Source organism: Puma concolor, chromosome C1 (genome assembly GCF_028749965.1).
Source record: "Puma concolor isolate L17-30 chromosome C1, mPumCon1.1.hap2, whole genome shotgun sequence".
Classification (NCBI taxonomy): Eukaryota; Metazoa; Chordata; class Mammalia; order Carnivora; family Felidae; genus Puma; species Puma concolor.
Window position 1 is genome coordinate 92288863 of NC_141674.1, and position 15757 is coordinate 92304619.

Sequence of the window (15757 nt, forward strand, 5' to 3'; positions counted from 1 at the left end):
ATTGTCCAGAGGCATAGGCTTACTAAAAGACTGACACCTAATCATAGGGCCACAGAATACTTCCCCCCTCCCCCTCCATCTCACCACTACATCCCTAAGTCCTCTAGACAGCAGCTCCTTTCACCCAGCACATCATGACTGGTTATGAAGAAAAAATTGCAAGGAACACCAACAGGCAAAAAACACAACCTGAAGAGACATGGAAAGCATCTGAAGCAAACATTCAGGAATGATAGAATTATCAGACTGGCAATTTAAAACAAATACAATTAATATGCTAAGGCCTCTAATGGAGAAAGTGGACAAGATGTAACAATAGAGGGGCAATGTGAGCAGCGAGGTAGAAATCCTAAGAATGAACCAAAAACAAATGCTAGAAATAAACAACAACAATACTGTAACAGAAATGAAGAATGCTTCCTATGGGCTTAATAGCAGAATGGACATAGCCAAGCAAACAATCTCTGACCTTGAGATTATCTCAATAGTAACTGTCAAAGTGAGAAACAAAGAGGGAAAAAAAAAACAACTGAGAAAAACAACAGAATATTCAAGACTTGGGGACAACTACAAAAGATGTAATATGTACGTAATGGGCATATCAGAAGAAGAAACAAAGAGAAGAAATACCTGAAACAATAATGACTGATATTTGTTAAAATTAATGTCAGACACGAGACCCAAGATTCAGGAAGTTCAGATGATAGTAAGCAGGATAAATGCCAAAAAACCCACCTGGGCATATCAGTTTCAAACTACAGAAACCCAAAGTACAAATCCTTAAAGATGCCAGACAAGCAATAACAAAAACACCTTACATATAAAGGAACAATGATGTATAGACTTCTCCTTGGAAACCATGCAAGCAAGAAGACAGTGATGTGAAATAGTTAAGGCTGAGAGAAAAAAAAACCCACCAATATAGAATTCTCTACCTTACAAAATTATTCTTCAAAAGTGAGGAACAAATAAAGACCTTCTCAGGCAAACAAAAACTGCAGGAATTTGTTGCCAGTAGACCTGCCTTGCAAGAATGTTCAAAGATGCTCCTTAGAGAGAATGAAAACACTATTGGTCAGGAACACGGATCTACTTAAAAAAGGAAGATTCTCAAAGAAAAAATAAGTGAAGGTAAAAATAAAAACTATTTTCTTATTTTTAACTGATCTAACAGATAACAGTTTGTTCAAAAGAATAACAGTGGCAATGTATTCAATTATGTATGCTCATATCTATATATGCTTTCATATTACATACCTGATATGTATGTACATGCTATGTATGTTTGCATATAAGTGACATTAATGATAGCAATGATACAAGGGACAGGAGGGAGGAATTCGGATTACTCTGTTATTATAAGGTACGCACACTACCAAGGAAGTGGTATAGTGCTATTTGAAACTGGACTTGGATTAGTTGTAATTTTATATAGTAACCTCTAGGGAAACCACTAATAAAAATTAAAAAAAGTATAACCGATATGCTAAGAAAGAAAACACAATCATATAAGATGATCAGTTTAAACCACCAAAGGCAGAAAAAGAGTAGAAGACAAAAAGAGAAATATGTAACAAACAGCAACAAATAAAAAAGAATAATGAATAAGGTAGGTAGTAATCCAATATTTCAATAACTGCTTTGTTTTTTTTTTTTTTTTAAATTTTTTTTTTCAACGTTTATTTATTTTTGGGACAGAGAGAGACAGAGCATGAACAGGGGAGGGGCAGAGAGAGAGAGGGAGACACAGACTCGGAAACAGGCTCCAGGCTCTGAGCCATCAGCCCAAAGCCCGACGCGGGGCTCGAACTCACGGACCGTGAGATCGTGACCTGGCTGAAGTCGGACGCTTAACCGACTGCGCCACCCAGGCGCCCCTCAATAACTGCTTTGAATGGCAATGGTCTAAATGCACCCAAAAGACAGAGATTGTGAATGGCTCAAAAAACATGACCCAACCATATGCTGCCTCCAAAAAACCCACATGCTTTGTGTTCATCATTCCTACACATCCGTGTCTGTCTCTCTCCACCAGTTCAAACAAGCCTCCTCTGCATAACCCTTCCTGTCTTATGTATCCTCTTATTCCTATTGCCAGGCAAAAGTGGACAGAATTCTCTTTTATTCCTTTCTTATAATAATAATGACAACGAGAGCACCGACGACTAATGTTCCTTATACATTTTTTTATGTACAAAGTACAGTTCTAGGCTTACTTTAATATATTAACACATACAGTGCTAATGGAAATTCTATAAAATGAATACTATTATTACCCCATCTTGTAGATGAGTGAATTGAGGCGCTGAGAGGTTAAATATTGCACAAAGTCACACAGCTAGGAACCTGGCAGAGCTGGAATTTGAACCTAGGAATTCTTGCCTGAGTCCAAGTTCTTAAAAAGTACACTCTACTGCTTCTTTTAAAGGCATGTTATTTCTGATTAAGCTGTGTTTATTCACAAACGCCTCCATTTAGGTTAAGAAATGTGAATTCTACATGGTCAGAAGCAAGACACCGCAAAACTTGAACAAGGAATTATATGTAATCGTATCTGAACTTTGCTGTGGTGTGCAGGATAACCAGGGTAAATGAAGTCTGGAGGGGAGAAGATCAGTTAGGAGGTGATCTCAGATGTCATGTAGCAGTTGATTAGAGTAAAAACTAGGCTGTGACAACAGAGATGAAGAGGACGAAATGCACTGAAAGTGATTTAGAAGGTACAATGAGAAGCATCTGATCATAAAAGAGATGTGGAAAGGGATGAGAGAGGGGGAGGAGAATATACAAAGATTTCAGACCTTATTATAGGACGGTGGTAGATTGAATGGTGATGCCCTTAATTGTTAAGAATATAGAACCGAGCTTGTGTGGCTCAGTTGGTTAAGTGTCTGACTCTTGGTTTTGGCTCAGGTCATGATCTCACAGTTCATCAGATGGAGTCCCACATCCATTTCTACACTGACAGTGCAGAGCCTGCTTGGGATTCTCTCTCTCCCTATCACTCCCCCACTCACACACCCACCCCCAGCCCCCACCCCCGCTTATAGGCTCACTCTCTCTCTCTGAAAAAAAGAAGGATATAGAATATTTGAACAACACTATCAATTACTTTGACTTAATTGGCATTTGTAGAATATCCTAACCCACTCACCACCCAAAAAAGAAGAAAACATATTCTTTTCAAGTGTACACAGAACATTTATCAAGATATACCATATTTTGGGTCATAAAACAATTCCTAATAAACTTAAAATTATTTAAGTCTTACAAACTACACTCTGTTATGATATGGAACTAAATTAAAAATTAAAAAGATTTATTCCAGCATGGTATTGGCACAAAAACAGACACATAGACCAATGGAATAGAATAGAAACCCCAGAACTAGACCCACAAACGTATGGCCAACTCATCTTTGACAAAGCAGGAAAGAACATCCAATGGAAAAAAGACAGTCTCTTTAACAAATGGTGCTGGGAGAACTGGACAGCAACATGCAGAAGGTTGAAACTAGACCACTTCCTCACACCATTCACAAAAATAAACTCAAAATGGATAAAGGACCTGAATGTGAGACAGGAAACCATCAAAACCTTAGAGGAGAAAGCAGGAAAAGACCTCTCTGACCTCAGCCGTAGCAATCTCTTACTCGACACATCCCCAAAGGCAAGGGAATTAAAAGCAAAAGTGAATTACTGGGACCTTATGAAGATAAAAAGCTTCTGCACAGCAAAGGAAACAACTAACAAAACTAAAAGGCAACCAACGGAATGGGAAAAGATATTTGCAAATGACATATCGGACAAAGGGCTAGTATCCAAAATCTATAAAGAGCTCACCAAACTCCACACCCGAAAAGCAAATAACCCAGTGAAGAAATGGGCAGAAAACATGAATAGACACTTCTCTAAAGAAGACATCCGGATGGCCAACAGGCACATGAAAAGATGTTCAGCGTCGCTCCTTATCAGGGAAATACAAATCAAAACCACACTCAGGTATCACCTCACGCCAGTCAGAGTGGCCAAAATGAACAAATCAGGAGACTATAGATGCTGGAGAGGATGTGGAGAAACGGGAACCCTCTTGCACTGTTGGTGGGAATGCAAATTGGTGCAGCCGCTCTGGAAAGCAGTGTGGAGGTTCCTCAGAAAATTAAAAATAGACCTACCCTATGACCCAGCAATAGCACTGCTAGGAATTGATCCAAGGGATACAGGAGTACTGATGCATAGAGGCACTTGTACCCCAATGTTCATAGCAGCACTCTCAACAATAGCCAAATTATGGAAAGAGCCTAAATGTCCATCAACTGATGAATGGATAAAGAAATTGTGGTTTATATACACAATGGAATACTACGTGGCAATGAGAAAAAATGAAATATGGCCTTTTGTAGCAACGTGGATGGAACTGGAGAGTGTGATGCTAAGTGAAATAAGCCATACAGAGAAAGACAGATACCATATGGTTTCACTCTTATGTGGATCCTGAGAAACTTAACAGGAACCCATGGGGGAGGGGAAGGAAAAAAAAAAAAAAAAGAGGTTACAGTGGGAGAGAGCCAAAGCATAAGAGACTCTTAAAAACTGAGAACAAACTGAGGGTTGATGGGGGGTGGGAGGGAGGGGAGGGTGGGTGATGGGTATTGAGGAGGGCACCTTTTGGGATGAGCACTGGGTGTTGTATGAAAACCAATTTGACAATAAATTTCATATATTAAAAAAAAAAATTAAAAAGAGAAATATATCTGGGAATCCCCAAATATTTAGAAACTAAGTAATGCATTTCTAAATGACTCAGAAGAAGAAAGTGAAAAAGTGAAATACTAGTAAGTATTTCAACATCAACAAAAATGAAAATGCAACACACACAAAAATTTTTTAGGTATCAGAAAAAGAACTTACAAATTTATAGCACTAAATGCCTATATTAGAAAAGGGAGTTCTCAAACCAATGAATACCTTAAAAGACTAGAAAAATAAGAACATCTTAAACTCAAAATCAGAAGAAAGGGAGTAATAAAGAACAGAGAAGAAATCAGTGAAATAGGAAGCAGAAAAACAACAGAACCAATGAAACAAAACCTTGTTGTATGAGATCAATAAAATCCATAAGCGACGAATTAAACTGATTAGGAAAAAAAAAGCAAAGAAATAAATTACCTATGTTAGACACGAGAGGTGACATCACTATAGATTCTACACAAAAAAATACCAAAGCTCACTCAAAAAGAAATAGATAGCTCACATAGACATATATTTACTAAGGAAACTGAATTTGTAATTAAAAAAAAAAATCTTCCTGCAAAGGAAATTCCAGACCTAGATAGCTTCCCTAATAAATTCTATAAAATACTTTAGGAAAAAAAAATGTTGATTCTATTCGTCGAGTGTTAAACTATCACCAAACCTGGACAAAGACATTACAAGAAAATAACAATAAATAAAAAGGACAATATATCATTACCAGTTGGGGTTTATCTCTGGAAAGCAAGATTGGTTTGACATCTGAAAAATCAATCAGTGATTCACCATATTAACAAGCTTAAAAACGATAAAATCATTTCCACTGATGCAGAAAGAACATTTGGCAAAATCCAATATGAATTACTGATTAAAAAACAAAAAATCTTTCAACAAACTAGGTCTAGCATAGAACATCTTCAACTGGACAAAGGGTACATACCTAATGGTAAAGAACTTAATGCTTCCCCCCCCCCCCCGCCAAGATCAGAAATAAAGCAAGTATACCTTTTCCATAATTATAGTCAACATTTCCTGGAGATTCTAGCCATTGTCACAAGGCAGGAAAAAGAAATAGAAAGCATCCAGATTTCAAAGGAAGAAATAGAACTCTGTTTATTCACTGACACTGTGTGTCTGTTTAAAAAAAATCTACTAGAATTTATAGAAAAAATTTCCTGTGAATTTAACAAGTTTGCAGGATAAAGATCAATTTATAAAAATCAATTGTATTTCTATACACTAGCAATAAACAAAAATTGAAATTTAAAACCATAATTTACAATAGTATCAAATAAAATATGAAATAGAGGTAAATATGACAAAAGATGTGTATATCCTTCCTTCACTCTAACAACTATAAAGCACTGCTGAGAAATCAAAGACCTAAATAAATGAGAGATATACCACATTGAATGGTCAGAAGACTCAATATTGTTAAGATGTCAGTTTTCTTATATTGATCTATAATTCAACACAATCTCAATCAAAATCCTAGAAAGCTTGTATTGGTGAAATTGACAAGATGTTTCTAAAATCATATGAAATACAAAGCACCCAGAAGGGCCAAAACACCTTTGGAAAAAAAGAAAAGACATATCATCTACCCATTCCCCTTTCAGTATTTACTTAAAAATGAGACCATATGTCCATACAGAGACTTATACTTGAAAGTTCATAGAAGCTTAATTTGTAATAGCCAAAAACTGGTAATAACATGAAATCTATCAGTAGGCTAAAGGATACATAAATTGTGCTATATCCATACAGGGAATAATAATAAGCAATAAAAAGAAAAAAACTTCATCCACTTAGCATAATTTCCTCCAAGTTCTTCCAAGATTTTACAAATGGCAGGATTTCCTTCTTTTGGAAGTCAAATAATATCCCATTGTGTATACATACCACATTTTATTTATCCATTAATCTACTGAGGGACATTAGGATACTTCCATGTCTTGGCTATGTCTACATGAAGAATCTAAAATAGTCAAACTCATAAAAATAGAGAACAGAATGGTGGTTGCCAGGGGCTGATGGAAAGTGGAAATGGGAAAAGTTTAGTCCAAGGGCACAAAGTTTAAGTCATGCAAGATGAATAGGTCCTAGAGATCTACTGCACAGCATAGAGTCTGTATTTAATAATACGGCATTATATACTTAAAAATTTGCTAAGTGGCTAGATGGTAATTATTCTTATCACAAAAATAAATAAAGAGGGCAGGGTGAAACTTTTGGAGGTAAAGGATAGATTTATGGCATAAATTGTGGTGATGGCCTCAAGGATTTATACTTATCTCCAAGCTTGTCAAGTTGCTTACATTAAATATGTATAGCTTTTTGTATGCCAATAATACAATCAATAAGTCGGTTTTTAAAAATAAGAGCCATTAGGGTGCCTGGGTGGCTCAGTTAAGTGTCCGACTTTGGCTCAGGTCATGACCTCACAGTTAGTGAGTTTGAGCCCCACGTCGGGCACTGTGCTGACAGCTCAGAGCCTGGAGCCTGCTTTGGATTCTGTGTCTCCCTCTCCCTCTGCCCCTCCCCTGTTCGTACCCTGTCTCTCTCTCTCTCAAAAATAAGTAAACATTAAAAAAAATTTTTTTAATAAGAATGATCTTACACAAAGCAACATGGTTTAATCTCAAAGAAGCCATACAAAAAAGAATGTACTATGTGATGTACTATACAACATTAAAAAAAAATTCAAACTCATAGTCTGAAAGCAGAACAGTACTTGCCTAGGGACTGAAGAAGGACAACAGGTAGAGGCAAGAAGGAGAAATTACAAAGGGGCACACAAAAACTTTGGGGGCTGATTTTTATCATCTTGATCAGTGACATTTTGATTTGTACATTCATTTGTCAAAACGTATCAAATTGTACACTTTAAATAAGTGCACTTTATTATATATTGCAACACTGTTGTTTTTTTAAGTGGCATTAGTGATCCAAGAAGTAGTTTCTGCAGCAGACTATATTATAAACAGGGTAGAAAGAGGCAGAAACCAAGTATAGGCTACTCTCTCAAGAAGCTTAGCTTTTTTATTAATGTTTATTAATTTTTGAGAGAGAGAGAGAGAGAGAGAGAGAGAGAGAGAGAGAGAGAGCAAGCACAAGCAGGAGAGGGGCAGAGAGAGAGGGAGACACAGAATCCGAAGCAGGCTCCAGGCTCTGAGCTATCAGCACATGGCCCGAGGCGGGGCTCAAACTCACAAATGGTGAGATTGTGACCTGAGCCCGAAGTCTGATGCTCAACCAACTAAGCCACCCAGGTGCTCCAAAGCTTAGCTCTGAGAATAGAAGAGGGAGACTAACATAACCAGACAGAAGTTGAGTAAATGTATTTTAAGACAGGAGGAGCATATTTATTTGTCATAGAAAAGGAGCTAGTGGAGAGAATGAAGTTGAAAATGTAGGAATTAAGAACCAGCTGATGAAATGTGGGATGAAAAACCCAAGAAGGAAAATAAGTCTTGAATAAGAGAAACCTTACAGGTACACACGTAGGTATGTTTTGGGGGTGGGATGTGCAGGACTGGACTGAAGAGTTAGTAGAACTTCAGTCTGACATTCTCTCTTCCTGTTTGGGGAAGGATGAGGTATGAGAGGGGTAGGATATTAAGAAGAGTGGAGTTTTGGAAAAGTCATTGGCCACAGCATTGGCTACAGCGGTTGTAGATAAATGTTCAATCTAGGGGCATTCATCTATAACAAGATGGCAGACCATAAAATAGTTTTAAGCAAAGAAAATAGCCATCATTTATACAGGTGTACAATGGATTATTATCTACCAGTCCTTCCCTACTCTCTCTCTCTCTCCCCCTGGCCAAATTTCACTCAAGTGTGCTAATCTTTCTGTTGAGCCCATGCCCCTTTCCCTCAGCACACAACAGATTTTTAACCAACTCTTTAATTTTGCTGGGAAATATTTCTAACACACATGAAGATACAGAATACTTTAGTGAACAGCAATGTCCTACCTTCTAGCTTTAACAACTCTTAACACTGGCCCATATTTTCCTCAGTTAACACAATCCTTAAACCCAATATAGGCTTACTGGACAAGAGAGATTTCATCTCCAGCAAACATCAACATGTTCACTTACTTTTCACATTTCATACATTTCATGAATAATGCCCAGAGCACCTCTGAGAACGTCAGGTATTTCTGTGGGTAGGCACAAATCAAGTATGGCCAGAAATGGCCACTGACAAGCTAATTAGGTAGTTCCCTTGAAATGAACTGTTAATATGTTAAAGCAGTGCAAATTAGATCACACCCACAGGTCCTAGGTTTGGAAAAAATGCTCTGGCAAAGTATGAATTTTTAATAAAAATGGTAATTATGATCCATAGCACTGATCCTATTTTTCTTTAGCGTTCTAACGTTCACTGCCACTTTGGCATTGGTAAATATGAGGAAGGCTAATCAAAGATATTTCCCCCCACATCATGTAAAATTTCTGAAGCTAAAAGCATGCAATCAATTCCTAAAGACAAGAGCTTTATTCTTTAAGCAGTAATAAATCATCGAGTAAAACAAAAACAAACACTGTAATTTGGATAGTACCTGCCAAAACAGACTGTGTGCGTCTCCTCTCAGAAGTTCAACCGTATCCCCTGCCTGGATATGTAACGGGGGTCCTTCATGAAGAGCCGGGGGTGGTGTCCCAGTATAGTTCTTAATGACCTGCATCTTTGGTAAACCTGAAAATAAGCAACACAACTTTTGGAATTGAGAGAATAATGACGCGTGAAGTCCAAATGTACTTTAAAATAAAAACAAGGCCATCATTAACATTAAAAAGTTGTAATAGCAACAAAGGCCAAGTAAACATGTGAAGTAACTACAATGGAATGCTTTTGAACTTTCTCATTATTTGAGAAAGTAATGGAATAAGACACATATTTATCCCCTGATCCCTTACATACTTTTCCTCTCCCTCACCATCCATCTCTTCATAGTTGAAAAAATATTTCTTTCAGCTGATGCCTGCTTCATAAAAAACACATCACGTACAGTTTAATGGAAAAGAATCAATTTTTTCATCAACTCTATCCTTTCTGCCTATTACTTTCCTCTTGGGCATTGGCTGATTTCATCACTAAGGAGGCTCACCCTTTCTGTGTATGCATCACATTGCCCAGTATAAGGCTCATATCTTAAGGTTATCTTTGTAATTCAAAAGCAAAAAGGTGATGGATGTGCCACTGCAATACTTAAGACATTTATATGGAGAAATTCTTCAGGCTCAAATTTAGGTTTGCAAAACAGACCCAATAAAGGGAACATGTCTAAGCCAATAGCGTCAACAACACTTGAAATCCAGATCTGTCCTTTTTCTTTGTATTTCTCAGAATGTGCAATGAAGGCCTCAGTTCAATATTTCATGTCTGAGAACAGCAGCTTCAATTGCACACAGGCCTAAATGTACCAGTATTGGTCACAAATGGACAACTTCACAGTCACCTTTTCATTTAGAGGTGAAATGCTCCCTCCTGTGAGACAGGACACTCATAAACATGATATTTGGTGCACATTCAGGAACTTAAGCCATTGCCTATTACACTTGAAGATTTTTTATTCTAACGATTGACCACGGGGAAGTTGTAACTACCTGGAAACACCACGCTCAATAGAGTAGGAGGATGCATGATGGTCATTCAGTTCCAGATGCCCAAGTTACCTCAAAAAGGTTGTTCAAGTTACACAGATCTCAGTATCTACATGAAATGCTTCCACAAACACTTTCATGAAGTCCTCACTATCCTTTTTCAACAACCACCCCAGATGGGAGGAAACAGTGTGGCCATAAACTAAACAGAACTGAAAAGCTTTAGTCAACACTTTTCTTATCAACCCATCAGGCAGAAGGGCTGAAAAGAATTGGGCCCTTCACCCCAATTTAGCTGCTATAACTGCTGAGACATGTAGCAAGTTACTACATCTTCCCTTTGCTTCAGTTCTTGTGCCACAGAACCCCTGAAGGGATGGTGCTAATCCCACATCTCTCATGGAGTGTTTCCCTACCAGATGCAAGAAGGCAGCACCCGTACACAAAAAGCAGACTTTATTGTCTTTCCCAAAAAACAACACTTGACGGGAGAACTCTTGTCAGTCAAGTGTTTATCAGACTTGCTCTCAACACACTGTAGATGCCTTGAGTATAGAAAGAGCTTATTTTATACTTTCTATTAAGTTGCTGTTGTTTATTTTACATGAAACCTAAATATCACATGCACACAACTCATTTAGAAGTTCAATATACAGAAGAGGATGCACCCTGAAGTTGAATCTGGTTTGCAAGTTAGTTATTCCATGTTAGGGGGCCAAAGTCATGGTTAGCCTCAGTTTTACTGAGCATTTCTAGATCAAGGAAAGCATTTCATTTAGTATGCTCCCTTGATAATTTTGTTTTTACGCCAATTTTAAAATAAAGGCTGAAGACAAGAAACGGGAGTTTTTAAACCTGAAATAACTGATGTGGCCTCAAATACCGGGCCCAGTGAAGTTCTCAGAAGGGCTCTGGCCTTCTCTGCAGTTGTCTCCTTGGCCAAGATCCACAGGGACAAAATGAAGCAGTGCCCGATGGACACAACAGTTCTGTTATTGCCAACATGCTCAAGTTAGTCATTCTTAAGAAAATGGTTGAAAGTGCATAAAGTATTTAGGGGAAAAAATTAAGTTTGATGACATTTCACCAACCAAATATAAATTGGGGATTAACATATGGAATACCCAGGCTACAAAGAAGACTGTGAAATACAAGGCATGGAACAATGCTGCCTTATTTATCCTTTTTGACAGACTACAATGCCCATTACATATGACCTAGTAAAACCATATTTAAAATTTAAAGTATTACATATATTAATATACTGTGGCCAAGAAATGAGATCTTAGTGTCTTAAAACTTACTTATAAATAAGTGGTCCTTGAAATGATGAACTTGGTTTTTATAGTCTTACTGCTAATTTTTTCATTTACTGTGTTTTTCTGCTATAACTTTCTTCTTGGCTATGAGCTTCATTTTGGAAGTTCATCCAGTAGTACACCAACACAGGGTATGTTACTGACTTTACTCCTAAAGCAAAATTGTGTGACCTTTGCCAAGAATTATGGTTGAGCCCAGGTAATAGTGAAAAAGACATTGCTACTAGCCTGAATTCAGCCATAAGTGACTTTCAAAATACAGCATTAATTTGATTCATATTTTTGTGTGTGGGGATGAGTTAGGAGTTTACAATGGAATTTATATTTTTTAGTCATTTGTTAGAATAATCTCTGGCTATTTATTTCTGATAGGTCAGCACTTCCCATTTCAGGATGATCTGTCATTAGGGCAATAGGGCTGTAGAGATCAAAGAATACAAGGGATAGAGGAAGGCCACTGTGACATGATGAATTCTGATACCTTGCCCCCTGCCTCTGATGTCTGAATATAAGAGGAGTTCTACAATACTGGTAGTACGAATGGTTTATTCCTTTCCTTTTATTGAGAAAAAAAAAAAAAAAGACATGGTAACATTGCTAAGAAGGTGAATCCCATTAATGGATAGATAAAAGTGCGATTAAAATAAGAATAGAGAGTGGGTTAAACTTCATGTCAGCACTCAACCATCAATATAATTGTTAACACAATCTCTCGCCACAGCAGGCATCACACACACCTCATAAATGAGATCAAGAGTGGAGAAGAAATTAGATTTACAGATACTCATATTTCAAATAGCCATTTAGTGTTGATTTAGTGTAGGTTTTCTTCTCTCCCGTAAAATATTCCTGACAAGTTTTGACCTTTCTTTAAAATGTCCAGCACAGAACATTCACTACACGTCCTTATGATAACTTATTGTTGTGTGTAGTTTATTAACAAACTCTATCTAAAATTTACTCTAAAATCTCTGTAACTTCTCTCCATTGACCTTCCTCCTTCCATCTAGAATTATGCAGAAGGTGGTAAATCTGCTTTTTATAGATTAGCCTTTCAAAATTTGTTTAGGCTTAAAATCCCTAGTTACTCACATTTTCCTTTAGTTATCCATGTTTCCAGGAATTCTGAGATGCAAAATGTTACAAAACTACAAAAGTGGAGGATAGTTTCCCTCATTAACTCTGACCAATCAGAAACAACCAAAAGCTATTCTAAAAACTGATTTTAAAAATATAAATTCCATTCATTATATTGTCAAATCACAACTCATCCCAGAAAGCTGCCTCTTTCTTCTTGGGTAAACACAGACCGTTGTTGTTTAGTTTCTTTCTGCACCAGAAAAGCATTTATAATGACTATGTTGGTATAGTTACAGGGCTGCTCAGCAAAGTCTGAAAATTAAAAATGACTCTACCTTCAGATATTAAATGTGAAATAATCATATGTAATTTCAACATATACAGTTAAGCAACCTTGGAAGTTCCCAAAACTTTATATAATCTGTTATCTTTATCTAAAGGAACATAATTAAAATGGCTAAGACAAAATTAGATCTCCTGCCAAATGTTATTTTGGCTTGTTTCATTCCCTACAACAAATGCTTTGCTGCACAGCTCCCTACATTGTTGATATATAAAGTTCGGACAGTTTTACCCTTTAACTTTTGTTCATACTACTCATTATACTTAGTCTTAAATCAGACAAGATCCCCAAGTCATCTTATGCATGAAGAATTAACAAACTGAAGAATCAGCAATACTTAAATTATGATTATATTCCAGTAATAGTCATCAGGTTCTAGTCAAATAAAACTGAAGCCAATATAATTACATGGAACACTAGAGTTTTCCAAAACAATATGGCAGTGAAAGGGCATCTGAATGAAGCAAGATTTCCTTTCAAATCTCAACTCAATGCAACTAAGAGTGACACATGCCAAGAAATTAAAAAAAATTTTTTTAAGTTAATTCTAAGTAGAATCCTATTAGAAAGTTTGCCATAAATAAACCATTTCTCTAGTAATTCTCACATAAACCGTCAAACTTCAATGAACTTAGCCTACTATATCACTATCAACCTCTTGGCTTCTAAGAAGAGTGATGGCCACAATATAGATTAGTATTTACACACGATGCTGATATCACTCCCCTAATGCAAAGGGCTTCCCCGAGGCAAAAACTTAGAGGTGAGTGCAGTGTACCAGATAAATGGGCTGTCAGTAATGTGCTGGCCTTTCACCTCTGAGGCCTAATTTAAAATCTAAACATAGCCACATTAAAAAATAATTAGTTCTACAAGATGTCAGAGAATGTAGCTGGTTTACCTGGGAAGCTGATTACAAGCATAACATATTCATTCATTCCTTCAACGTCCTGAATGCCACATAAGTTCTGGGCATGGTGGTTTGACAACAGAGCAAGGACACACTTCCTGCCCTCAATGAGCCTATCATCTACTGAACAGGCAGGTGAACTCAAATACACTATAATTAGGCTTGGTCTCTTGTCCAGTGGGGCATTTTTCAAAATGAGCCTGTCAATAAAGTTTCCAGGGAGTTTTTTTTTTTTTTGAAAAGCCTTCAGTAGGACCCTGAAATATGTATTTTATGTTTCTGTATGTTTCCTAGGTGTGGTTTCCAAATCCTAGCCAGGTTTGGAAATCACATTTTTGTGGGTACGTAAGCAATTCACCATGACCAGCCACCACTGGTTCCAAGCTTGCTTTTGACAAAGCTACAGTGAAGTAAGTGCTGTCTGGCACCCTGCCAGCTCAATCCTCTTTAAGTTAACATCTGGGCTCTTCCTGATAGAAGTTCCTAATCTAACCGTCACATCTGAGGAGCAGGCTGTGCAGAATGAACAGCCAGCAAGTTAGGTAGCTAGGATGCTGGGCTTCCCTGCCCACCACACCTCCTTGGGCCCTTTCCTACTAACCAGTGCACTTTTCATTCATGGGTTGGTCTTCACAGAGAAGCAAAAGGAGCCTCATAATGGAAACCATCTGTTAACAACTGAAACAGACGATTTGGCGGAAAACAAACTGGTCTGAAGAACTAATTGTTCACAAAGGGAACACACCCCCATCAATGATTTCAAAAATTTTTACCCAGAGAAGGCTACTCTTTCCTTTTATAAACAATGATGAGTCAGATGAAGGAAACAGCATTGTCATCGCTCATACAAAAACAAGGATCAGATAGAGATATGTTTCTCCAACCTTATAAAAACTGACTAGTCACCCTTTGGCACTACCTATAGGAGTATTAGTAAATCAAAGGTTAAAGATAGAAACATCTTTTGAAAGTCCTCCCCCCCACACTTATTAAAAAGATTTTATAGGCTACCAAATATAAAAAGCACTACAAAATTGCATGTGTTATTGTAAAATCCATGCAAATTTAATATTCTGTTCCATCAAATATGTACATTTCAATGATAAGAAATGTTTCCCTAAAATCCTTAAATAAGGTCAAAGCTCTACAAGAATGTGCCAGGTATTTGTCAGAACTCTCAAAAACAACCACCCCCTAGGGGTGTGAGGAGTCCAGTTGAAAAACATAGCCTGAGTTAACTCCACCATCTTCTTTAAAGCTAGAAAAAGAACACAATCACACGATTTCAAAGTAAGAACATTACCACCTACTCCAACCACCTCATTTTCTACCTTATAAAACTAAGATTCAAAGTGGTCAATAAAAATGTCTGAAGTCAAAAAGCTAGCTAGAAGCAGAACTGGAACCAGAACCTGTATTCACCAACTGCTAGTTCAGTCCTCCTGGCTGAAGATGAGTAATTCTCTACAACCAGCAGGGAACAGGACTATGGCAGAAAACAGGTCTCCTATACAGACTAATATACGTTTGGGGGTCATCTAAACCCTGCTGGGTGTCCAGAGTTATCATGGGAAGCAGGAAGAGAGGAGGCAGAACTGCCCTTCAAGTGGGGAAAGATTGTGAGCTCTCCACGATAAGGTGAATTCTAGGAGGAAGTAATAAGTCCCACTGGTACATTCTAAAGACAGAGCCTCAAATCTCAATGCCAACAACAAAATGCACTGGACTCGACAATCCGT

The 15757-nt window shown here is 37.4% G+C and overlaps 1 protein-coding gene across 2 annotated transcripts in view; it reads right to left on the reverse strand.

The window, feature by feature from the left end:
- Positions 1-15757, reverse strand: part of VAV3 (vav guanine nucleotide exchange factor 3) — a 355073-nt gene that overhangs the window by 57340 nt on the left and 281976 nt on the right. For both annotated transcript variants that reach the window (XM_086717722.1, XM_086717723.1), the window contains exon 20: positions 9322-9458. In XM_086717722.1, coding sequence (XP_086573848.1) covers positions 9322-9458 — 137 coding nt within the window. The remainder of the gene's footprint in view (positions 1-9321; positions 9459-15757) is intronic.